This window comes from Anser cygnoides, chromosome 31, assembly GCF_040182565.1.
Source record: "Anser cygnoides isolate HZ-2024a breed goose chromosome 31, Taihu_goose_T2T_genome, whole genome shotgun sequence".
Classification (NCBI taxonomy): Eukaryota; Metazoa; Chordata; class Aves; order Anseriformes; family Anatidae; genus Anser; species Anser cygnoides.
In genome coordinates, this window is record NC_089903.1 from 2,888,223 (window position 1) to 2,911,080 (window position 22,858).

Genomic DNA, 22,858 nt, shown 5'->3' on the forward strand with positions numbered 1-22,858 from the left:
GTCATTCTGAGAAAGCTGGTGGGGTTCTCATGGGTGCTGCTCTGGGTCCCAGGGGGCTCATGGGGGTTTTAGGGGTGCTGGCGGGGGTCTCTGTGGTGATTTCTCTGCTCCCTGCTGTTGCTCCCTGTGGAGGCTGCATCACTCGGCGCCGTGTGGAGGCCGCCCCGTGCCTCACATTTCCCCTTTGCCTCCCCTCCGGCCTCACCCGTGGCTGTGCCCCCTTCCCCCCTGGCCTCTTTCCCACTTTCACTTTAATCTGACCCTTGTCCTATTCCTGTTCACACGTCTGTGGGACGGGTGGGGCAGAGGCTGAACGGGAGGATGTGGACTCCAGTGTCCCGATTTTTGGACTCTTCTGCCCAAGCTCATGGCCTCCACTGTCCCAGTTCTGGCCTCCAGTGCCCCAATCCTGGCTTCATCTGCCCCAATTCTGGCCTACCGTGCCCCAATTTTTGCCTCCACTGCCCCAATTCTGGCCTCCGATGCCACAGTTCTGGCCTCCACCGCCCCAGTTCTGCGTCTACTCTGCCCCAATTTGTGGCCTCCCTTGCCCCAATTTTGGCCTCCGCTGGCCCTCATCAATGCCATCACCGCAGGGTGGGGGGCTGTGGAGTGTCCCCATCCTTGTCCTTGTCCCCATCCCCCTCCCCAATGTCCCTGTGCCCAATGTCCCCGTCCCCCTCCCCAGTGTCCCCATCCCCCTCCCCAATGTCCCTGTCCCCATCCCCACCAGGACGGTGCCACCTCAGGCTGTGGAGGCCGATTCCCCCCTGAGCCTCCCCAGCGCACCCTGAGGAGATGCCCCAGGGGAGGCCACCTCCTCCCGCCCCCATGGCTGTGTTTCAGTGCCCCCTGGCCAGACTCCACTCACCCGCTGCATCCCCGTAGAGGAGGAGGAGGAAGAGGAGGAGGAAGGCCCGGGTGCAAGACCCCATCTTAGCGCCCCCCAGCCCCGCAGCGCTGCCGGCAGCATCCGGGTGCGGAGCCATGCCCGGGGCAGGAGTGGCAGTGGGGAACTTTGCCCCTCTGCAGGGAGGAGCAGCATTTTCCCAGGGCAGGCGGTGTTTTGGGGGGGGCGCGGCCGTTCCCAGACCAATCGTGGGCACCATGACTGTGGGGACAAACATGACATTGTCCCCATTATCGGGGACAACCACGACGGCCCCCTCCCCGGTATCGTCACCCTGGGGGTATCGCGGTGTCCTGGGGAGGGGGTGTTTGCCCCTTTTTGGGGTGAATCTGACCCAATTTGGGGACTGGGGGCTGGGGTTGGGGGCTGGTAGATGGATTCCAGCCATCGTGGGGTCTTTCCAGGATGTGTCCAACCATCGTTGGGTTCGCCAAGATTGATTCCAACCATCGTTGGCTGGTCCAAGTTCATGTCCAACCATCTTTGTGTCCCCCAACATCGATTCCAACCATCATTGGGTCCCCAAGATCAATTCCAACCATCGCTGGGTTGTCCAAGATCATTTCCAACCATCGTTGGGTCCTCTAATTTCAATTCCAACCATCGCAGTGTGCTCAGGTGGCCAAGAAGGCCAACAGCATCCTGGCTTGCATAAGAAGCAGTGTGGCCAGCAGGGCTAGGGAATTGATTGCCCCCCCGTACTCGGTGAGTCCACACCTCAAGTACCGTGTTCAGTTTTGGGCCCCTCACTACAAGAAGGACATGGAGGTGCTCGAGAGAGTCCAGAGAAGGGCGATGAGGCTGGTGAGGGGTCTGGAGAACAAGGCTTATGAGGAGCAGCTGAGGGAGCTGGGGTTGTTCAGTCTGGAGAAGAGGAGGCTCGGGGCGACCTCATCGCTCTCTACAGGTACCTTAAAGGAGGCTGTAGCGAGGTGGGGGTTGGTCTGTTCTCCCACGTGCCTGGTGACAGGACGAGGGGGAATGGGCTAAAGTTGCACCAGGGGAGGTTTAGGTTGGTTGTTAGGAAGAACTTCTTTACTGACAGGGTTGTGAGGCATTGGGATGGGCTGCCCAGGGAAGTGGCTGAGTCACCATCCCTGGAGGACTTTAGAAGACGTTTAGATGTAGAGCTCAGTGATATGGTTTAGTGGAGGACTTGTTAGTGCTAGGTCAGAGGTTGGACTCGGTGATCTTGGAGGTCTCTTCCAACCTAGATGGTTCTGTGATTCTGTGATTCTTTGATATGGGGGCATTTGGAGCCATTTGGGGATATTTTGGTGTTGTTTTTTTTTTTCAGGTCTATTCCAGGTCCAATCTTCAGGCTGCTTTGGGGCCGTTCTGGGGTACTTTGGGGCTTTTCTATTCCAGGGCTGTCTTGGGGTCCATTTCAGGTCTGTTTTGGGACATTTGGGGACTGTTTGGGGACGTATGGGGACATTTAGGTGTGTTTTGTGTTCAATTTGGGGCAATTTCTGTTCATTTTTGAGGCATTTGGGGCAATTTGGGAGCACATTCACATCCTTTTCGTCTCCCAACCCCATCAGTGATGTCCCCCCACCCCTGGTGTCCCCCATCCCCATCCCTGGTGTCCCCCATCCCCATCTTTGGTGTCCATCCCCATCCCTGGTGTCCCTCATCTCCATCCCTGGTGTCCCCCCATCTTCGGTGTCCCCCCCATCTTTGGTGTCCATCCCCATTCCTGGTGCCCCCCATCTCCATCCACCATATCCCCTGTCCCCAACATCCCCCATCCCTGTCACCTTCCCATGAGGCTTTGCTGGTGCCAAAGCCCAGGGAGCTGGCAGGACCTGTAGGGCTGGGGGGATTTGGGGTGAATCTGACCTAAATTTGGGACCGGGAGCTGGGGATTTGTGGGTTCTGGTGGCTCCCGGCACTGGTGGAGACCCCCAGAAGGACCTAGATGGACCCCAGCAGCTGAAGCCCCAAGGGGGCCATAGTTGGCCAGTTCCCACCCCGGCCCCGACATCCCCTGTGACCATGGCTGGTGTGGGGCCGGAGGCAGCAGCAGAATTGTTAGTGGGATTCACAGAATTTTTATTGGGATTGCCCAACCCTAAGTGGAATGGGCAGACACTGGCCGGAGTCCTGTCCCCCACTGCCAGGATCTGCAAACACAGGTCTTTCCTCCTCCTCGCAGAGCAAAATAACGCGCCCGTGTCCTGCCAAGCCCATTTCCAGTCACTGCTGGGCTGTCCTGGGCCGCTTCCAGCTCCACCAGGTTCCTACAGATTGCTTCCAGCCGTGGTTGGGCCTTCAAAGGGCATTTCCAGCCATGGTTGGGTCTTCCAGGAGCATTTCCAGCCATGGCTGGGTCTTCAAGGAGCATTTCCAGCCATGGTTGGGTCTTCCAGGAGCATTTCCAGCCATGGTTAGGTCTTCAAGGAGCATTTCCAGCCATGGTTGGGTCTTTCAAGAGCATTTTGAGCCGTGGTTGGGGTTCCAAGAACATTTCAAGGCATGGTTGGGTCTTCCAAGAGCATTTCCAGCCATGGTTGGGTCTCCCGGTTGGGTCTCCCCAGGTTGACTCCTGGCCGAGTCTTCCCAAATTGTTCCTAGCCCCATCTGCTTTTTCTCAGATTACTTCTGTGGGCACCACGGTGAGCAGGAGCCAACAATGACCTTGGAATCAGCATCGTTGAGAAGGTCCTGGAGGTCCTGGTGGGCAATGAGGTGAGGAGGGGCCAGCGAAGACCTTGGAGGAGAATCATTGAGAAGATTCTTGGCTCCAACACCCCCCTGCCCCACAGCGCTCTGCCCCACATCCCTCTGCCCCTACCCCAGCCCCACACCCTTTGTTCCCACCCCACATTCCCTTGCCCCACATCTCACAGTACCTGGGTCACAACTGGGGTCACAGCGAGAGTCTGGAGATCTGCATCTGGGAGGGCGGAGAGAAAGGAGAAGGTGACAGAGGTGAGATGGGTCCGGGGGGACTGAGGGGTGGAGGGTGGGTGCGGGGGGAGACTCGTCTTGGAGGCACCCACTGGGATGTCAGTGTTGACCCGTTCCAGCGAGACCGTGAAGCTCCGTAGGCTGCCACCTGTTGGGGACATGGGTGGGGGGCGATAGGGTGAGCGGTGGGGCTGGGGGAGCAGCTGTGGTCCCACCGCCCCCCCCAGTCCTGCCCCCCAGAGCCCTCCCGACCTGGGTCGGTGGCGTTGCTGTTGCTGAGGACGAAGCCGTCGGATGCCGTCCAGGTGCCGCCTTCGTTCTCATACCAGTTCTCCTCAACAGTGGCCGAAATGTTCCTGGGGGGCAGCACCAGGGGGCTCAGAGGGGGCAGAAGGACAGAGGAGGGGGCTGTCCCACCCCCCAAGCCTGCCCAGCTGTCCGCCAACAACCCCGTTCTATACCCCAACCAAGCCCAGGTATCTGCCACCAGCCCATGAGTCCATCATCAACCATCCAGCAAAAGAGACCCCAGACCATCCAACCCAACTAAACCCAACCCAACCAACCCAGAAGACCCCAAACCAGCCAACCCAATTAAACCCAACCCAACCCATCCCATCCCATCCAACCCAACCACCCCAACCAACCCAAAAGACCCCAAACCATCCAACCCCACTAAACCCAACCCTACTAAACCCAACCTAACCAACCCAACCCATCCAAACCAAACCACCCCAAACCTACTCACCTCAGCCCAACCCAACCAACCCAATCCAATCTGCCCCAACCATCCCTGCCCCTCTACCTCTTCCTGCCCTTCTTCCGTATCACCAGCAGCACAGCAAGGGTGATGCAGGCAACGAGCAGCACCGTGACCACCACCCCCAACCCGGTGGCCACCTTGCTGACACGCCCAGAGCACCGGGTGCCCGTGTACCAGTAGAGCGATTCATCCCGGCAGCTGCAAGGACAAGGAAAGGTCAGGCCGGTGCTCCCATGGTGCCGGGGGGTGGGCACAGAGGGACACGTGGTGGCACTCACAAGCACTGTGGCCCAGCGCGGGTGATGCGGCACTCGCCATGGTGGCAGTCCATGGTGCCGGGCGTGTTGGCCGTGCAGTTGGTGACGCAGCGGATGGTGTCGCTCATGTTCTGCGCGTAGTAGTAGTCCTGGTAGCCAACGGGCGCCCGCTGCTGGCACAGTGCTGAGGAGGGGGCACGGGAGGGGGTCAAATGGGGTGGTGGGGTGTATAGGGGCTGGTGGGGCACATAGGGGGCTCAGGGGGTGCATGGGGGGGTCCATGGGGGCACCCTGTCCACCCAGGCCTCACCATCAAATGAAGAGGACTCTGTCATGTTCTTGATGATGGGACTGGGTGGCACCTTGAAGCAGACGATGGCTGCGGGGAGAGAGAGGCTGTCAGGAAACCTTCCCTGGGGCCTCCCCGAGGGGTCGGGGGGCGAGGAGGGAAGACAGAACACCCACAGGAGTCGTTCTCGCAGTCGCCCTGGCTGTCGGCAGTCTCCTGAAGCTTCTGCACCAGCTCCTTCGTCTTGTTCTGGAACTCCTCGGTCAGGTTGGGGCTGGCGGTGGTTCTGAAGATGACCTCGTGGTCCACGTTGAGCCCAGTGCCCACGGGGGAGGACGCGGAGTCTCCCCCAGCCCTGCGCACCCGAGCTCCCCGCCTGCTGGAGGCCGCTGGCACAATGCGGAGGATCTTCACGCCCTCGTAGCCGGGCACGGAGCTGTAGATCTTGGCCATCTGCCAGAGTGAGGGGTGCTGTGAGGATGGGTCTGGTGTAGCCAGCTCCTCCCTTCACGGGGCCTGGCCTCCCCTCTCACTCCCAGCCTCCCCTCTCACTCCCGGCCTCCCCTCTTGCTTCCGGCCTCCCCTCTTGCTCTCGGCCTCCTGTTGTGCTCCCTAATTCCCCTTGCATACCCTGGTCCCCCCTTCAGCTCCCAGCCTCCCCTCGGGTTCCCAGCCTCCCCTCACGGGGCCCGGCCTCCTCTCATGCTCCCAGGCCTCACCTCCTGCCGGAATTGCTTCTCAAAGTTCTCGTAGGCCTCCGAGCGGGGGTCCTGCAGCTCCTCCGTGTAGTCAAAGTTGGTGACGGTCACCACCAGCTCCACATTGGCCACGATCGTCCCCTCGATGGCTGCGGGAGGCAGGAGGGGGCTGAGCGCGGCGGGCCAGGGCCGGGCAGAGGTTGCGGGTCAGGCAGGGGCCGTGGGCTGGGGGGAGGCCGCACTTACGGATCTCGGTGGTGATGGAGTCGCTGAAGAACTCGCACAAGGGGCCGTAGAAGTCAGAGGGGCAGACGCACTTGATATCGTCGTAGTAGCCTCCATTCTGGCAGACCACTGTGGGGAAAGCGGAAGTCAGGGGGCACCCAGGGGTGGGGGGGGGGGGTCCCATGAGGAGACCCCGGGTAGGACAGGGGTTGAGGGTCAGTAATGGAGGCCTGGGAGGTGGAGTGGAGGAGGGAGGAGGCCGAGAGGAGGGAGGACAGGAGGGATGTGGAGGCTGACCTGGAGGAACGGTGTGGGTCGTTCGGGTGGTGGTGGTGGTGGTGGTTGGGGTGGTGGTAGTGGTGGTGGTCGTCGTCGTAGTACTGGTCGTGGTGGTGTTTGTGGTCGTTGTGGAGGTGGTGGTGGTCACTTGGGATTTGGTGGTGGTCACTGGAGCTGTGCTGGTTGTCACTGGAGCTGGACTGGTGGTCACTGGGGCGGTGCTGGTGGTCACTGCAGCACTAGTGGTGGTCACTGGAGCTGTACTGCTGCTTACTGGGGCGGTACTGGTGGTCACTGGGGCTGTACTGGTCATCACTGGAGCTGTGCTAGTGGTCACTAGGATGGTACTGGTAGTCACTGTTGCGGTGCTTGTGGTCACTGGGGCAGTGCTGGTGGTCTCTGGAGCTGTACTGGTGGAGCCTGTGGCTCCCGAGGAGCCTGTGAAGGACAGAGCGATGTTCCCTGCAGTGGAGATTGGGCCTGTGGGGGTTCCTGGAGAGGAAGAGGAGGCCGAGAATGTATCCTGGGAGGTGGGGGAGGCCAGAGTCGAGTCTGTGGGGGTTTCTGGAGTTATACTGGAGGCCGTGGGTTGAGGTGCTGTTGTGGAGGTGGCATCAGAGACACTTCCTTCATCACCAAGACCGATTGGGGTTTTAGTTGCCAGTGAGGTCAGAAGCGAGGCGGCTGCTGTCAGCACCTCGTGGCGGCCGCCCCGTCTCGCACCTTTCCCCTTTGTACCTCCCGGCTTCGCTCCTGGCCTTCCCGCCCCCCCCCCCCTCCCCCCCCGCCGCCACCACCACCACCCTCTCCCCGACTTTCGCTTTCATCTGACCCTTGTCCTGTTCCCGTTCACATGTCCATGGGATGGGTGGGACGGAGGCTGCACAGGAGGACGTAGCCACTGCTGTCCCAATTTGTGGTCTCTTCTGCCCAAGCTCATGGCCTCTGCTGTCCCAATTCTGGCCTCCAGTGCCCCAATCCTGGCTTCAACTGCCCCAGTTCTGGCCTCCGGTGCCCCAATTTTTGCCTCCACTGCCCCAATTCTGGCCTCTGATGCCCCAATTCTGGACTCCACCACCCCAGTTCATTGTCTACACTGCCCCGATTTGTGGTGTCCCCTGCCCCAATTTTGGCCTCCATTGGCCCTCATCAGTGCCATCAATGCGGGGCAGGGGGCTGTGGAGTGTCCCCATCCCTGTCCTTGTCACCATCCCCTTCCCCAATGTCCAATCCCTGTCCCCACCAGGACGGTGCCACCTCAGGCTGTGGAGGCCGATTCCCCCTTCAGCCTCCCCAGCACACACCAAGGAGATGCCCCAGGGGAGGACGCCCTGTTCCTGCCCCCCACATCTGCGTTTCGGTGCCCCCTGGCCGGGCTCTACTCACCCATTGCATCCCTGTAGAGGAGGAGGTGGAAGAGGAGGAGGAAGGCCTGGGTGCAAGCCCCCATCTTGGTGCCCCCCAGCCCCACGGCGCTGCCAGCAGCATCCTGGTGCGGAGCCATGCCCGGGGCAGGAGTGGCAGTGGGGAACTTTGCCCCTCTGTGGGGAGGAGCCACATGTTCCCAGGGCAGGCAGTGGATGGGGGGGCGCAGCCATGCCTGGACCAGTTGTGGGCATTGTGACCGTGGCGACAAACGTGACGATCCCCTCCCCGATGTCGGGGACAACCACGACGGCCCCCTCCTCGATATCGCCGCCCAAACTGGGGACTGGGGACTGGGGCTGGGGGCTGGTAGATGGATTCCAGCCATCATGGGGTCTTCCCAGGTCGTGTCCAACCATCGTTGGGTTCTCCAAGGTCGATTCCAATGACGTTGGGTCGTCCAAGATCATTTCCAACCATCTTTGTGTCCCCCAACATCGATTCCAATCATCTCTGGGTCCTCAAGATCAATTCCAACCATCACCGGGTTGTCCAAGGTCATTTCCAACCATCTTTGGGTCCTCTAATTTTGATTCCAACCATCGCAGTGTGCTCAGGTGGCCAAGAAGGCCAACAGCATCCTGGCTTGCATAAGAAACAGTGTGGCCAGCAGGGCTAGGGAAGTGATTGTCCCCCTGTGCTCGGCTCTGGTGAGGCCGCACCTCGAGCACTGTGTTCAGTTTTGGGCCCCTCACTACAAGAAGGACATGGAGGTGCTCGAGAGAGTCCAGAGAAGGGCAACGAGGCTGGTGAGGGGTCTGGAGAACAAGGCTTATGAGGAGCGGCTGAGGGAGCTGGGGTTGTTCAGTCTGGAGAAGAGGAAGCTCAGGGGCGACCTCATCGCTCTCTACAGGTACCTTAAAGGAGGCTGTAGCGAGGTGGGGGTTGGTCTGTTCTCCCACGTGCCTGGTGACAGGACGAGGGGGAATTGTGCCAGGGGAGCTTTAGGTTGGATATTAGGAAGAACTTCTTTACTGAAAGGGTTGTGAGGCATTGGAATGGGCTGCCCAGGGAAGAGGTTTAAGTCACCATCCCTGGAGGTCTTTAGAAGACATTTAGATGTAGAGATAGTGATATGGTTTAGTGGAGGACTTGTTAGTATTAGGTCAGAGGTTGGACTCGGTGATCTTGGAGGTCTCTTCCAACCTAGATGGTTCTGTCATTCTGTGATATGGGGGCATTTGGAGCCATTTGGGGATATTTTGGTGTTTTTTTTTCAGGTCAATTCCAGGTCCAAACTTCAGGATGTTTTGGGGCCGTTCCGGGGCACTTTGGGGCTTTTCTATTCCAGGGCTGTCTTGGGGTCCACTTTCAGGCCATTTCAGGTCTGTTTTGGGGCATTTAGGGGCTGTTTGGGGGCTGTTTGGGGATGTATGGGGACATTACGTGTGTTTTGTGTTCAATTTGGGGCAATTTCTCTTCATTTTTGAGGCATTTGGGGCAATTTGGGAGCACATCCACATCCTTTTCGTCTCCCAACCCCATCAGTGATGCCCCCCCATCCCCGTTGTCCCGCATCCCCATCCCTGGTGTCCCACATCCCCATCTTTGGTGTCCATCCCCACTCCTGGTGCCCCCCATCTCCATCTGCCATGTCCCCTGTCCCCAATGTCCGTCGCCCCTGTCACCTTCCCATGAGGCTTTACTGGTGCCCAGGGAGCTGCCAGGACCTGTAGGGCTGGGGGCATTTGATGATCCTTCTAGGACCTGTAGGGCTAGGGAGATTTGGGGTGAGTCTCACCCAAATTTGGGACCGGGAGCTGAGGATTTGTGGGTTCTGGTGGCCCCCAGCACTGGTGGAGACCCCCCAGAAGGACCTAGATGGACCCCACCAGTTGAAGCCACAATGGGACCGTGGTTGGCCGGTTCCCACCCCGGCCCCAATATCCCTTGTGACCGTGGCTGGTGTGGGGCCGGAGGCAGCAGCAGAATTTTTATTCGGATGCACAGAATTTTTATTGGGATTGCCCACCCCTAAATTGAATGGGCAAGCACTGGCCGGGAGTCCTGTCCCCCACTGCCAGGATCTGCAAACACAGGTCTTTCCTCCTCCTCGCAGAGCAAAAACACATGCCCGGGTCCTGCCAAGCCCATTTCCAGTCACTGCTGGGCTGTCCTGGGCCACTTCCAGCTCTACCAGGGTCCTACAGATTGCTTCCAGCCATGGTTGGGCCTTCAAAGAGCATTTCCAGCCGTGGCTGGGTCTTCCAAGAGCATTTTGAGTCATGGCTGGGTTGTGATTCCAAGAGCATTTCCAGTTGTAGTTAGGTCTCCCGGTTGGGTCTCCCCAGGTTGACCCCTGGCCGAGTCTTCCAAAATTGTTCCCAGCCCATATGGTTCTTCCCAGATTACTCCCGTGGGCACCGTGGTGAGCAGGAGCTAACGACGAGCTTGGAAGCACCATTGTTGAGAAGGTACTGGAAGTTCTGGTGGGCACCAAGGTCAGCAGGAGGCAACGTTTTCCTTGGAATCAGCGTCGTCGAGAGGGTCCTGGAAGTGCTGGTGGGCACTGAGGTGAGCAGGAGGCAACATTGTCCTTGGAATCAGCATCATTGAGAAGGTCCTGGAGGTCCTGATGGGCACCGAGGTGAGGAGGAAGCAACGTAGTCCTTGGAATCAGCGTCATTGAGAAGGTCCTGGAGGTCCTGGTGGGCAATGAGGTGAGGAGGGGCCAGCGAAGACCTTGGAGGAGAAGCATTGAGAAGATTCTTGGCTCCCACATCCCCCTGACCCCACCCCAGCCCCACACCCTGTGTTCCCACCCCACATTCCCCTGCCCCACATACCTGGGTCACAACTGGGGTCGCAGTGAGGGTCTGGCAATCTGCATCTGCGGGGGAGTGGAGAGAAAAAAGAAGGGGACGGAGGTGAGATGGGTCCGGGGGGGCTGTGGGATAGGGGGTGAGTGCAGGGGGGGGACGGGTCTGGGGGAGCACCCACCAGGATGTCAGTGTTCACCCGTTCCAGCGAGGCCGTGAAGCTCCGTAGGCTGCCGCCTGTTGGGGACATGGGTGGGGGGCGATGGGGTGAGGGGTGGGGCTGGGGGAGCAGCTGTGGTCCCACCACCCCCCCAGTCCTGCCCCCCAGAGCCCTCCCGACCTGGGTCGGTGGCGTTGATGTTGCTGAGGACGAAGCCGTCGGATGCCGTCCAGGTGCCGCCATCGTTCTCGTACCAGCTCTCCTCAACGGTGGCCGAAGTGTTCCTGGGGGGCAGCGCCAGGGGGCTCAGAGGGGGCAGAAGGACAGAGGAGGGGGCTGTCCCACACCCCCCCAAGCCTGCCCAGATGTCCACCAACAACCCCATTCGGAACCCAAACCAAGACCAGGTGTCTGCCACCAGCCCACGTGTCCGTCACCAACCAATCAACCCAAAAGACCCCAGACCATCCAACCCAATTAAACCCAACCCAACCAACCCAACCCATCCAACCTAACCCAACTCATCCCAAACCACCCCAACCCAACCAACCCAGAAGACCCCAAACCAGCCAACCCAACTAAACCCAACCCGACCCATCCCATCCAACCCATACCACCCCAATCCAACCAACCCAAAAGACCCCAAATCATTCAGCCCTACTAAACCCAACCCTACTAAACCCAACCTAACCAACCCAACCCATCCTAACCAAACCACCCCAACCCAACTCACCTCAACCCAACCCAACCAACCCAATCCAATCCACCCCAACCATCCCTGCCCCTCTACCTCTTCCTGCCCTTCTTCCGTATCACCAGCAGCACAGCAAGGGCAATGCAGGCGACGAGCAGCACCGTAATCACCACCCCCAACCCGGTGGCCACCTTGCTGACGCGCCCAGAGCACCGGGTGCCCGTGTACCAGTAGAGCGATTCATCCCGGCAGCTGCAAGGACAAGGAAAGGTCAGGCCGGTGCTCCCAGGGGGTCAGGGGGCATGCAGGGGGACGCGTGGTGTCACTCACAAGCACTGTGGCCCGGCGCGGGTGACGCGGCACTCGCCATGGTGGCAGTCGATGGTGCCGGGCGTGTTGGCCGTGCAGTTGGTGACGCAGCGGATGATGTTGCTCATGTTCTGCGCGTAGTAGTAGTCCTGGTAGCCGACGGGCGCCCGCTGCTGGCACAGTGCTGAGGAGGGGGCACGGAAGGAGGGTCAAATGGGGTGGTGGGGTGTATAGGGGCTGGTGGGGTGCATAGGGGGTTCAGGGGATGCATATGGGGGTCCGTGGGGGCACCCTGGCCACCCAGGCCTCACCGTCAAATGAAGTGGACTTCGTCATGTTCTTGATGATGGGACTGGGTGGCACCTTGAAGCAGACGATGGCTGCGGGGAGAGAGAGGCTGTCAGGGAACCTTCCCTGGGGCCTCCCCGAGGGGTCGCGGGGTGAGGGGGAAGGACGGGACACCCACAGGAGTCGTTTTTGCAGTCGCCCTGGCTGTCGGCAGTCTCCTGAAGCTTCTGCACCAGCTCCTTCGTCTTGTTCTGGAACTCCTCAGTCAGGTTGGGGCTGGCGGTGGTTCTGAAGATGACCTCGTGGTCCACGTTGAGCCCAGTGCCCACAGGGGAGGACGCGGAGTCTCCCCCAGCCCTGCGCACCCGGGCTCCCCGCCTGTTGGAGGCCGCCGGCACAATGCGGAGGATCTTCACGCCCTCGTAGCCAGGCACAGAGCTGTAGATCTTGGCCATCTGCCAGGGCGACGGGTGCCATGAGGATGGGTCTGGTGCGGCCTGGCCTCCCTTCACCGGGCCTGGCCTCCCCTCTCACTCCCACCCTCCCCTCTCACTCCCGGTCTCCTGTTGTGCTCCCAAACTCCCCTTGTGCACCCTGGTCTCCCCTTGAGCTCCCAGCCTCCCCTCGGGTTCCCAGCCTCACCTCACGGGGCCCAGCCTCCCCTCGTGGTCCCAGGCCTCACCTCCTGCCGGAATTGCTTCTCAAAGTTCTCGTAGGCCTCCGAGCGGGGGTCCTGCAGCTCCTCCGTGTAGTCAAAGTTGGTGACGGTCACCACCAGCTCCACGTTGGCCACAATCGTCCCCTCGATGGCTGCGGGAGGCAGGAGGACGGTGAGCATGGGGGGCCGGGGCCGGGCAGAGGCCGTTGGCCAGGGGGGAGGTCAAGGAGGGTGGAGGCCGTGGGCTGGGGGGAGGCCGCACTTACGGATCTCGGTGGTGATGGAGTCACTGAAGAACTCGCACAAGGGGCCGTAGAAGTCAGAGGGGCAGACGCACTTGATATCGTCGTAGTAGCCTCCATTCTGGCAGACCACTGCAGGGAGAGCGGAGGTCAGGGAGCGCCTCGGGGGGCACCCAGGCATCGGGGTCCCACGAGGAGAGCCCGAGGAGGATGGGGGCGAGGGGCAGTGATGGAGGCCTGGGAGGATGGGCGGAGGAGGGAGGATGGGCGGAGGAGGGAGGAGGGCGAGAGGAGGGAGGACAGGAAGGATATGGAGGCTGACCTGGAGGAACAGAGGTGGTCGTTCGGGTGGTGGTGGTTGTTGGGGTGGTGGGGGTAGTTGTTGGGGTGGTGGGGGTGGTGGGGGTAGTTGTTCGGGTGGTGGTAGTGCTGGTGGTTGTGGTCGTTGGGGTGGTGGTAGTGGTGGTGGTTGTGGTCATTGGGGTGGTGGTGGTCATTGTGGTCGTCGTGGTACTGGTCATGGTGCTGGTTGTGGTCGTTGGGGAGGTGGTGGTGGTTACAGGGGTGGTGGTGACAGTCACTGGGGAGGTGGTGGGGGTCACTAGAGCTGTACTGGTGGTTCCTGGGATAGTGGTGGAGGTCACTGGGACGGTGCTGGAGCTCCCTGGGGAGACGCTGGAGGTCACTGGGGAGGTGCTGGAGGTCACTGGGATGCTGCTGGAGGTCACTGGGGAAGTGCTGGAGGTCACTGGGGAGGTGCTGGAGCTCACTGGGGAGGTGCTGGAAGTCACTGGGACGATGCTGGTGTTCAGTGGGACGGTGCTAGAGATCACTGGGGTGGTGCCGGAGGTCACTGGGGAGGTGCTTAAGGTCACTGGGGAGGTGCTGGAGGTATCTGGGGAGGTGCTGGAGCTCACTGGGACGGTGCTGGAGCTAACTGGGATGGTGCTCGAGCTCACTGGGACAGTGCTGGAGCTCACTACGGTGGTGCTGGAGCTCACTGGGACAGTACTGGAGGTCTCTGGGGAGATGCTGGAGGTCCCTGGGATGGTACTGGAGATCACTGGGATGCTGCTGGAGGTCTCTGGGGTGGTGCTGAAGGTCACTGGGGAGATGCTGGAGCTCACTGGGGAGATGCTGGAGGTGTCTGGGGAGGTGCCAGAGGTCACTGGGGAGATGCTGGAGGTGTCTGCCGTGGTGCTGGAGCTCTCTGTGGTGGTGCTGGAGGTCACCGGAGAGATGCTGGAGGTCACTCGGGAGATGCTTGAGGTGTCTGGGGAGGTGCTTGAGATGTCTGGGGAGGTGCTGGAGGTCACTGTAGAGGTGCTGGAGGTCACTGGGGACATGCTGGAGGTGTCTGTGGAGGTGCTTGAGATGTCTGGGGAGGTGCTGGAGGTGTCTGGGGAGGTGCTGGAGGTCACTGGGGAGATGCTGGAGGTCACTGGGGAGATGCTGGATGTGTCTGGGGAGGTGCTGGAGGTCACTGGGAAGATGGTGGAGGTGGCTGGGGAGGTGCTGGAGGTCACTGGGGAGATGCTGGAGGTGTCTGGGGTGGTGCTGGAGGTCACTGGGGAGATGGTGGAGGACACTGGGGAGATTCTGGAGGTGTCTGGGGAGGTGCTGGACCTGTCTGGGGTCGTGCTGGGGGTGTCTGCAGAGGTGCTGGTGGTCACTGGGGAGGTGCTGGAGGTCACTGGGTAGATGCTGGAGGTGTCTGGGGAGGTGCTGGAGGTGTCTGGGGAGGTGCTGGAGGTCACTGGGATGGTACTGGAGGGGTCTGGGGAGGTGCTGGACATGTCTGGGGAGATGTTGGAGGTCACTGGGGTGGTGCTGGAGGTGTCTGTGAAGATGCTGGAGGTGTCTGCGGTGGTGCTGGAGGTCACTGGAGAGATGCTGGAGGTGTCTGTGAAGATGCTGGAGGTGTCTGCGGTGGTGCTGGAGGTCACTGGAGAGATGCTGGAGGTCACTGGGGAGATGCTGGAGGTCACTGGGGAGATGCTGGAGGTGTCTGGGGAGATGCTGGAGGTGTCTGCGGAGGTGCTGGAGGTGTCTGTGAAGATGCTGGTGGTCACTGGGGTGGTGCTGGACGTCACTGGGGAGATGCTGGAGGTCACTGGGGAGATGCTGGAGGTGTCTGTGGAGGTGCTTGAGGTGTCTGGGGAGATGCTGGAGGTCACTGGGGAGGTGCTGGACGTCTCCGGGGATATGTTGGAGGTCACTGGAGAGATGCTGGAGGTCACTGGGGAGGTGCTGGAGGTGTCTGTGAAGATGCTGGAGGTGTCTGGGGTGGTGCTGGAGGTCACTGGGGAGATGCTGGAGGTGTCTGTGAAGATGCTGGAGGTGTCTGTGAAGGTGCTGGAGGTCCCTGGGATGGTGCTGGAGGTCACTGGGCTGGTGCTGGAGGTGTCTGTGAAGATGCTGGACGTGTCTGGGGTGGTGCTGGAGGACACTGGGGAGGTGCTGAAGGTCACTGGGGAGATGCTGGAGGTGTCTGGAGAGATGCTGGAGGTCACTGGGGACATGCTGGAGGTGTCTGTGAAGATGCTGGAGGTGTCTGCGGAGGTGCTGGAGGTCACTGGAGAGATGCTGGAGGTCACTGGGGAGATGCTGGACGTCTCTGGGGATATGTTGGAGGTCACTGGAGAGATGCTGGAGGTCACTGGGGATATGCTGGAGGTGTCTGGGGAGGTGCTGGAGGTGTCTGGGGTGGTGCTGGAGGTGGCTGGGGAGGTGTTAGAGCTCACTGGAGAGATGCTGGAGGTCACTGGGGAGATGCTGGACGTCTCTGGGGATATGTTGGAGGTCACTGGAGAGATGCTGGAGGTAACTGGGGAGATGCTGGAGGTGTCTGGGGAGGTGCTGTAGGTCTCTGGGGTGGTGCTGGTGGTCACTGGGGTGGTGCTGGAGGTGTCTGTGAAGGTGCTGGAGGTGTCTGTGGAGGTGCTGGAGGTCTCTGGGGAGGTACTGGAGGTCACTGGGGAGGTGCTGGATGTCTCTGGGGATATGTTGGAGGTCACTGGAGAGATGATGGAGGTCACTGGGGAGGTGCTGGAGGTGTCTGGGGTGGTGCTGGAGGTCTCTGGGGTGGTGCTGGTGGTCACTGGGCTGGTGCTGGAGGTGCCTGTGAAGATGCTGGACATGTCTGTGGCGGTGCTGGAGGACACTGGGGAGGTGCTGGAGGTCACTGGGGAGATGCTGGAGGTGTCTGTGGTGGTGCTGGAGGTCTCTGGGGAGGTGCTGGAGGTCACTGGGGAGGTGCTGGACGTCTCTGGGGATATGTTGGAGGTCACTGGAGAGATGCTGGAGGTCACTGGGGAGATGCTGGAGGTGTCTGGGGTGGTGCTGGAGGTGGCTGGGGAGGTGTTAGAGGTCACTGGGGAGATGGTGGACGTCACTGGGGAGATGCTGGAGGTCACTGGGGAGATGCTGGAGGTGTCTGTGGAGGTGCTGGTGGTCTCTGGGGAGGTGCTGGAGGTCACTGGGGAGGTGCTGGACGTCTCCAGGGATATGTTGGAGGTCACTGGAGAGATGCTGGAGGTCACTGGGGAGGTGCTGGAGGTGTCTGTGAAGATGCTGGTGGTCACTGGGGTGGTGCTGGACGTCACTGGGGAGATGCTGGAGGTCACTGGGGAGATGCTGGAGGTGTCTGGGGTGGTGCTTGAGGTGTCTGGGGAGGTGCTGGAGGTGTCTGCGGTGGTGCTGGTGGTCACTGGGGTGGTGCTGGAGGTGTCTGTGAAGATGCTGGTGGTCACTGGGGTGGTGCTGGACGTCACTGGGGAGATGCTGGAGGTCACTGGGGAGATGCTGGAGGTGTCTGGGGTGGTGCTTGAGGTGTCTGGGGAGGTGCTGGAGGTGTCTGCGGTGGTGCTGGTGGTCACTGGGGTGGTGCTGGAGGTGTCTGTGAAGATGCTGGTGGTCACTGGGGTGGTGCTGGACGTCACTGGGGAGATGCTGGAGGTCACTGGGGAGATGCTGGAGGTGTCTGGGGTGGTGTTTGAGGTGTCTGGGGAGGTGCTGGAGGTGTCTGCGGTGGTGCTGGTGGTCACTGGGGTGGTGCTGGAGGTGTCTGTGAAGATGCTGGTGGTCACTGGGGTGGTGCTGGACGTCACTGGGGAGATGCTGGAGGTCACTGGGGAGATGCTGGAGGTGTCTGGGGTGGTGCTTGAGGTGTCTGGGGAGGTGCTGGAGGTGTCTGCGGTGGTGCTGGTGGTCACTGGGGTGGTGCTGGAGGTGTCTGTGAAGATGCTGGTGGTCACTGGGGTGGTGCTGGACGTCACTGGGGAGATGCTGGAGGTCACTGGGGAGATGCTGGAGGTGTCTGGGGTGGTGCTTGAGGTGTCTGGGGAGGTGCTGGAGGTGTCTGCGGTGGTGCTGGTGGTCACTGGGGTGGTGCTGGAGGTGTCTGTGAAGATGCTGGTGGTCACTGGGGTGGTGCTGGACGTCACTGGGGAGATGCTGGAGGTCACTGGGGAGATGCTGGAGGTGTCTGTGGAGGTGCTGGTGGTCTCTGGGGAGGTGCTGGAGGTCACTGGGGAGGTGCTGGACGTCTCCAGGGATATGTTGGAGGTCACTGGAGAGATGCTGGAGGTCACTGGGGAGGTGCTGGAGGTGTCTGTGAAGATGCTGGTGGTCACTGGGGTGGTGCTGGACGTCACTGGGGAGATGCTGGAGGTCACTGGGGAGATGCTGGAGGTGTCTGGGGTGGTGCTTGAGGTGTCTGGGGAGGTGCTGGAGGTGTCTGCGGTGGTGCTGGTGGTCACTGGGGTGGTGCTGGAGGTGTCTGTGAAGATGCTGGTGGTCACTGGGGTGGTGCTGGACGTCACTGGGGAGATGCTGGAGGTCACTGGGGAGATGCTGGAGGTGTCTGGGGTGGTGCTTGAGGTGTCTGGGGAGGTGCTGGAGGTGTCTGCGGTGGTGCTGGTGGTCACTGGGGTGGTGCTGGAGGTGTCTGTGAAGATGCTGGTGGTCACTGGGGTGGTGCTGGACGTCACTGGGGAGATGCTGGAGGTCACTGGGGAGATGCTGGAGGTGTCTGGGGTGGTGTTTGAGGTGTCTGGGGAGGTGCTGGAGGTGTCTGCGGTGGTGCTGGTGGTCACTGGGGTGGTGCTGGAGGTGTCTGTGAAGATGCTGGTGGTCACTGGGGTGGTGCTGGACGTCACTGGGGAGATGCTGGAGGTCACTGGGGAGATGCTGGAGGTGTCTGGGGTGGTGCTTGAGGTGTCTGGGGAGGTGCTGGAGGTGTCTGCGGTGGTGCTGGTGGTCACTGGGGTGGTGCTGGAGGTGTCTGTGAAGATGCTGGCGGTCACTGGGGTGGTGCTGGACGTCACTGGGGAGATGCTGGAGGTCACTGGGGAGATGCTGGAGGTGTCTGGGGTGGTGCTTGAGGTGTCTGGGGAGGTGCTGGAGGTGTCTGCGGTGGTGCTGGTGGTCACTGGGGTGGTGCTGGAGGTGTCTGTGAAGATGCTGGTGGTCACTGGGGTGGTGCTGGACGTCACTGGGGAGATGCTGGAGGTCACTGGGGAGATGCTGGAGGTGTCTGGGGTGGTGCTTGAGGTGTCTGGGGAGGTGCTGGAGGTGTCTGCGGTGGTGCTGGTGGTCACTGGGGTGGTGCTGGAGGTGTCTGTGAAGATGCTGGTGGTCACTGGGGTGGTGCTGGACGTCACTGGGGAGATGCTGGACGTCTCTGGGGAGATGCTGGAGGTGTCTGGGGTGGTGCTTGAGGTGTCTGGGGAGGTGCTGGAGGTGTCTGCGGTGGTGCTGGTGGTCACTGGGGTGGTGCTGGAGGTGTCTGTGAAGATGCTGGTGGTCACTGGGGTGGTGCTGGACGTCACTGGGGAGATGCTGGAGGTCACTGGGGAGATGCTGGAGGTGTCTGGGGTGGTGCTTGAGGTGTCTGGGGAGGTGCTGGAGGTGTCTGCGGTGGTGCTGGTGGTCACTGGGGTGGTGCTGGAGGTGTCTGTGAAGATGCTGGTGGTCACTGGGGTGGTGCTGGACGTCACTGGGGAGATGCTGGAGGTCACTGGGGAGATGCTGGAGGTGTCTGGGGTGGTGCTTGAGGTGTCTGGGGAGGTGCTGGAGGTGTCTGCGGTGGTGCTGGTGGTCACTGGGATGGTGCTGGAGGTGTCTGTGAAGATGCTGGTGGTCGCTGGGGTGGTGCTGGACGTCACTGGGGAGATGCTGGAGGTCACTGGGGAGATGCTGGAGGTGTCTGGGGTGGTGCTTGAGGTGTCTGGGGAGGTGCTGGAGGTGTCTGCGGTGGTGCTGGTGGTCACTGGGGTGGTGCTGGACGTCACTGGGGAGATGCTGGAGGTCACTGGGGAGATGCTGGAGGTGTCTGGGGTGGTGCTTGAGGTGTCTGGGGAGGTGCTGGAGGTGTCTGTGAAGATGCTGGTGGTCACTGGGGTGGTGCTGGACGTCACTGGGGAGATGCTGGAGGTCACTGGGGAGATGCTGGAGGTGTCTGGGGTGGTGCTTGAGGTGTCTGGGGAGGTGCTGGAGGTGTCTGCGGTGGTGCTGGTGGTCACTGGGGTGGTGCTGGAGGTGTCTGTGAAGATGCTGGTGGTCACTGGGGTGGTGCTGGACGTCACTGGGGAGATGCTGGAGGTCACTGGGGAGATGCTGGAGGTGTCTGGGGTGGTGCTTGAGGTGTCTGGGGAGGTGCTGGAGGTGTCTGCGGTGGTGCTGGTGGTCACTGGGGTGGTGCTGGAGGTGTCTGTGAAGATGCTGGTGGTCACTGGGGTGGTGCTGGACGTCACTGGGGAGATGCTGGACGTCTCTGGGGAGATGCTGGAGGTGTCTGGGGTGGTGCTTGAGGTGTCTGGGGAGGTGCTGGAGGTGTCTGCGGTGGTGCTGGTGGTCACTGGGGTGGTGCTGGAGGTGTCTGGGGAGGTGCTGGAGGTGTCTGCGGTGGTGCTGGTGGTCACTGGGGTGGTGCTGGAGGTGTCTGTGAAGATGCTGGTGGTCACTGGGGTGGTGCTGGACGTCACTGGGGAGATGCTGGAGGTCACTGGGGAGGTGCTGGACGTCACTGGGGAGATGCTGGAGGTCACTGGGGAGGTGCTGGAGGTGTCTGGGGTGGTGCTTGAGGTGTCTGGGGAGGTGCTGGAGGTGTCTGCGGTGGTGCTGGTGGTCACTGGGGTGGTGCTGGAGGTGTCTGGGGAGGTGCTGGAGGTGTCTGCGGTGGTGCTGGTGGTCACTGGGGTGGTGCTGGAGGTGTCTGTGAAGATGCTGGTGGTCACTGGGGTGGTGCTGGACGTCACTGGGGAGATGCTGGAGGTCACTGGGGAGGTGCTGGACGTCACTGGGGAGATGCTGGAGGTCACTGGGGAGGTGCTGGAGGTGTCTGGGGTGGTGCTTGAGGTGTCTGGGGAGGTGCTGGAGGTGTCTGCGGTGGTGCTGGTGGTCACTGGGGTGGTGCTGGAGGTGTCTGGGGAGGTGCTGGAGGTGTCTGCGGTGGTGCTGTTGGTCACTGGTGTGGTGCTGGAGGTGTCTGTGAAGATGCTGGTGGTCACTGGGGTGGTGCTGGACGTCACTGGGGAGATGCTGGAGGTCACTGGGGAGATGCTGGAGGTGTCTGGGGTGGTGTTTGAGGTGTCTGGGGAGGTGCTGGAGGTGTCTGCGGTGGTGCTGGTGGTCACTGGGGTGGTGCTGGAGGTGTCTGTGAAGATGCTGGTGGTCACTGGGGTGGTGCTGGACGTCTCTGGGGAGATGCTGGTGGTGTCTGGGGAGATACTGGAGGTCACTGCGGAAATTATGTCAGTCCCTTCTGCGGTGGTGCTGCTTCCTTTTGTTGTAGAGGCCACGTCACTGAGCTCCCTGTGGAGGCCGCCCCGTCCCGCACCTTTCCCCTTTGTACCTCCCGGCCTCGCCTGTGTCTGTTCCCATCCCGGCCTCTCCCCCACTTTCGCTTTCATCTGACCCTTGTCCTGTTCCTGTTCACACGTCCATGGGACGGGTGGGGCGGAGGCAACACAGGAGGACGTGGCCTCTGCTGTCCCAATTTGTGGTCTCTTCTGCCCAAATTCATGGCCTCCCCTGTCCCAATTCTGGCCTCCAGTGCCCCATTTGTGGCCTCAACTTCCCCAGTTCTGGCCTCAGCTGCCCCAATTTTTGCCTCCACTGCCCCAATTCTGGCCTCCGATGCCCCAGTTCTGGCCTCCACCGCCCCAGTTCATCGTCTACACTGCCCCGACTTGTGGCCTCCCCTGCCCGATTTCTGGCCTCCACCGGGCCTCATCAGTGCCACCACCACGGAGTGGGGGGCTGTGGAGTGTCCCCATCCTTGTCCTTGTCCCCACCCCCTCCCCAATGTCCCTGTCCCTGTCCCCAATGTCCCCATCACCCTCCCCACTGTGCTTGTCCCCCTCCCCAATGTCCTGTCGCTGTCCCCGCCAGGACGATGCCACCTCAGGCCGTAGAGGCCGATTCCCCCCTCAGCCTCCCCTACGCACCCCAAGGAGGTGCCCCAGGGGAGTCCGCCTCTTCCCGCCCCCATGGCTGCGTTTTGGTGCCCCTCGGACAGGTTCCACTCACCTGCTGCAATGCCGTAGAGGAGGAGGAGGAAGAGGAGGAGGAAGGCCCGGGTGCAAGACCCCATCTTGGTGCCCTCCAGCCCCGCGGCGCTGCCAGCAGCATCCCGGTGCGGAGGCATGCCTGGGGCAGGAGTGGCAGTGGGGAACTTTGCCCCTCTGCGGGGAGGAGCTGCTCATCCCCGGGGTGGGTGGTGGTTGGGGGACGGGCCGTGCCCGGACCAATCGTGGGCACCATGACCGTGGGGACAAACGTGACAGTCCCCTCCCCGTTATCAGGGACAACCGCGATGTTCCCCTCCCCGTTATCGTTGCTCTGGCGGTATCGCGGTGTCCCGGGGAGGGGGTGTTTGTTCCTTTTTGGGGTGAATCTGACCCAAATTGGGAAGTGGGGGTTGGGGTTGGGGGATGGTAGGTTGATTCCAGCCATCGTGGGGTCTTCCCAGGTCGTGTCCAACCATCGTTGGTTTCTCCAAGATCGATTCCAACCATCTTTGTGTCCCCCAAGATCACTTCCAACCATTGTTGTGTCCCCCAAGATCAATTCCAGTCATTGCTGGGTCCTCCAAGATCATTCCAACCATCGTTGGGTCCTCTAATTTCGATTCCAACCATCGTTGGGTCTTCTAAGATTGATTCCTACCATCGCTGGGGCCTCCAAGATCACTTCCAATCATGATTGGGCCCCCCAAGATCAATTCCAAACATTGTTGGGTCTTTTCAGACCATTTTCAACCATGGCCAGGTTTTCCCAGATCGATTCTAACAATGTATGTGCTCCAAGATGATTTCCAACCACGGTTGGGTCCCATGAGATTGTTTCCAACCATTGTTAGGTTCTCCAAGATCGATTCCAACTATGGTTGGGTCCTCCAGGATCATTTCCAATGATAGCTGGATCCTCCAAGATTGTTTCCAACCATCGTTGGGTCTTCTCAGACCATTTTCAGCCATGGTCAGGTCTTCCAAGATCACTTTCAACCACCACTGGGTCCTCCAAGATCATTTCCAACCATCTTTGGGTCCCCTAAGATCAATTCCAACCATCTTCGGGTCCTCCCAGATTGATTCCAAACATCATTGTGTCCCCTGGGATCGATTCCATCCATCGTTGGGTCCTCCAAGATCGATTCCAACCATCATTGGGTCTTCTCAGACCATTTTCAACCATGGCCAGGTCTTCCCAGGTCAGTTCCAACCACCATTGGGTCTTCCAAGTTCGTTTCCAATGATCGCTGGGTCCTCCAAGATCGATTCCAACCACCATTGGGTCTTCTCAGACCATTTTCAACCACTGCCAGGTCTTCCTGGATCGATTCTTGGGTCTTCCCAGGTTCCTTCCTCTCAGATCTTCTCCGCTCCCGGCCAGGTCTTCCCAAATTGTTTCTGGTTCCTCCTGGAGACTGAGAGCTCACGGGTATGGATTAAAGGGCAGACATCCACTGTTGATACCACGGCCGC

General features: G+C 60.7%; 3 protein-coding genes across 3 annotated transcripts; all 3 read right to left on the reverse strand.

Moving 5' to 3' along the window:
- Window positions 1-2,941: 2,941 nt before the first annotated feature.
- On the reverse strand, window positions 2,942-7,088 carry LOC106029495 (mucin-3A-like). The gene is made up of 10 exons (XM_066985169.1): window positions 6,353-7,088; window positions 6,077-6,184; window positions 5,852-5,979; window positions 5,309-5,585; window positions 5,154-5,222; window positions 4,865-5,027; window positions 4,629-4,784; window positions 4,076-4,179; window positions 3,766-3,971; window positions 2,942-3,623 (listed from the first exon to the last, which is right to left on the reverse strand). Exons 1-10 carry the CDS (start codon window positions 6,645-6,647, stop codon window positions 3,558-3,560), a joined length of 1,572 nt encoding a protein of 523 aa, XP_066841270.1. The 5' UTR covers window positions 6,648-7,088; the 3' UTR covers window positions 2,942-3,557.
- Window positions 7,089-9,717: 2,629 nt separating this feature from the next.
- Window positions 9,718-14,899, reverse strand: LOC136787829 (mucin-3A-like). The gene is made up of 11 exons (XM_066985162.1): window positions 13,192-14,899; window positions 12,894-13,001; window positions 12,652-12,779; window positions 12,148-12,424; window positions 11,993-12,061; window positions 11,703-11,865; window positions 11,469-11,624; window positions 10,859-10,962; window positions 10,700-10,755; window positions 10,546-10,589; window positions 9,718-10,441 (listed from the first exon to the last, which is right to left on the reverse strand). Exons 1-10 carry the CDS (start codon window positions 14,663-14,665, stop codon window positions 10,551-10,553), a joined length of 2,574 nt encoding a protein of 857 aa, XP_066841263.1. The 5' UTR covers window positions 14,666-14,899; the 3' UTR covers window positions 9,718-10,441; window positions 10,546-10,550.
- Window positions 14,900-14,979: 80 nt separating this feature from the next.
- LOC136787821 (uncharacterized) lies at window positions 14,980-17,446 on the reverse strand (the record flags this gene model as incomplete). The annotated part of the gene is made up of 6 exons (XM_066985149.1): window positions 14,980-15,003; window positions 15,047-16,366; window positions 16,643-16,767; window positions 17,032-17,113; window positions 17,168-17,271; window positions 17,347-17,446. Coding segments are annotated over 6 exons (1,755 nt in total), but the record flags the coding sequence as incomplete, so codon positions are not given.
- Between the last annotated feature and the right edge of the window lie 5,412 nt (window positions 17,447-22,858).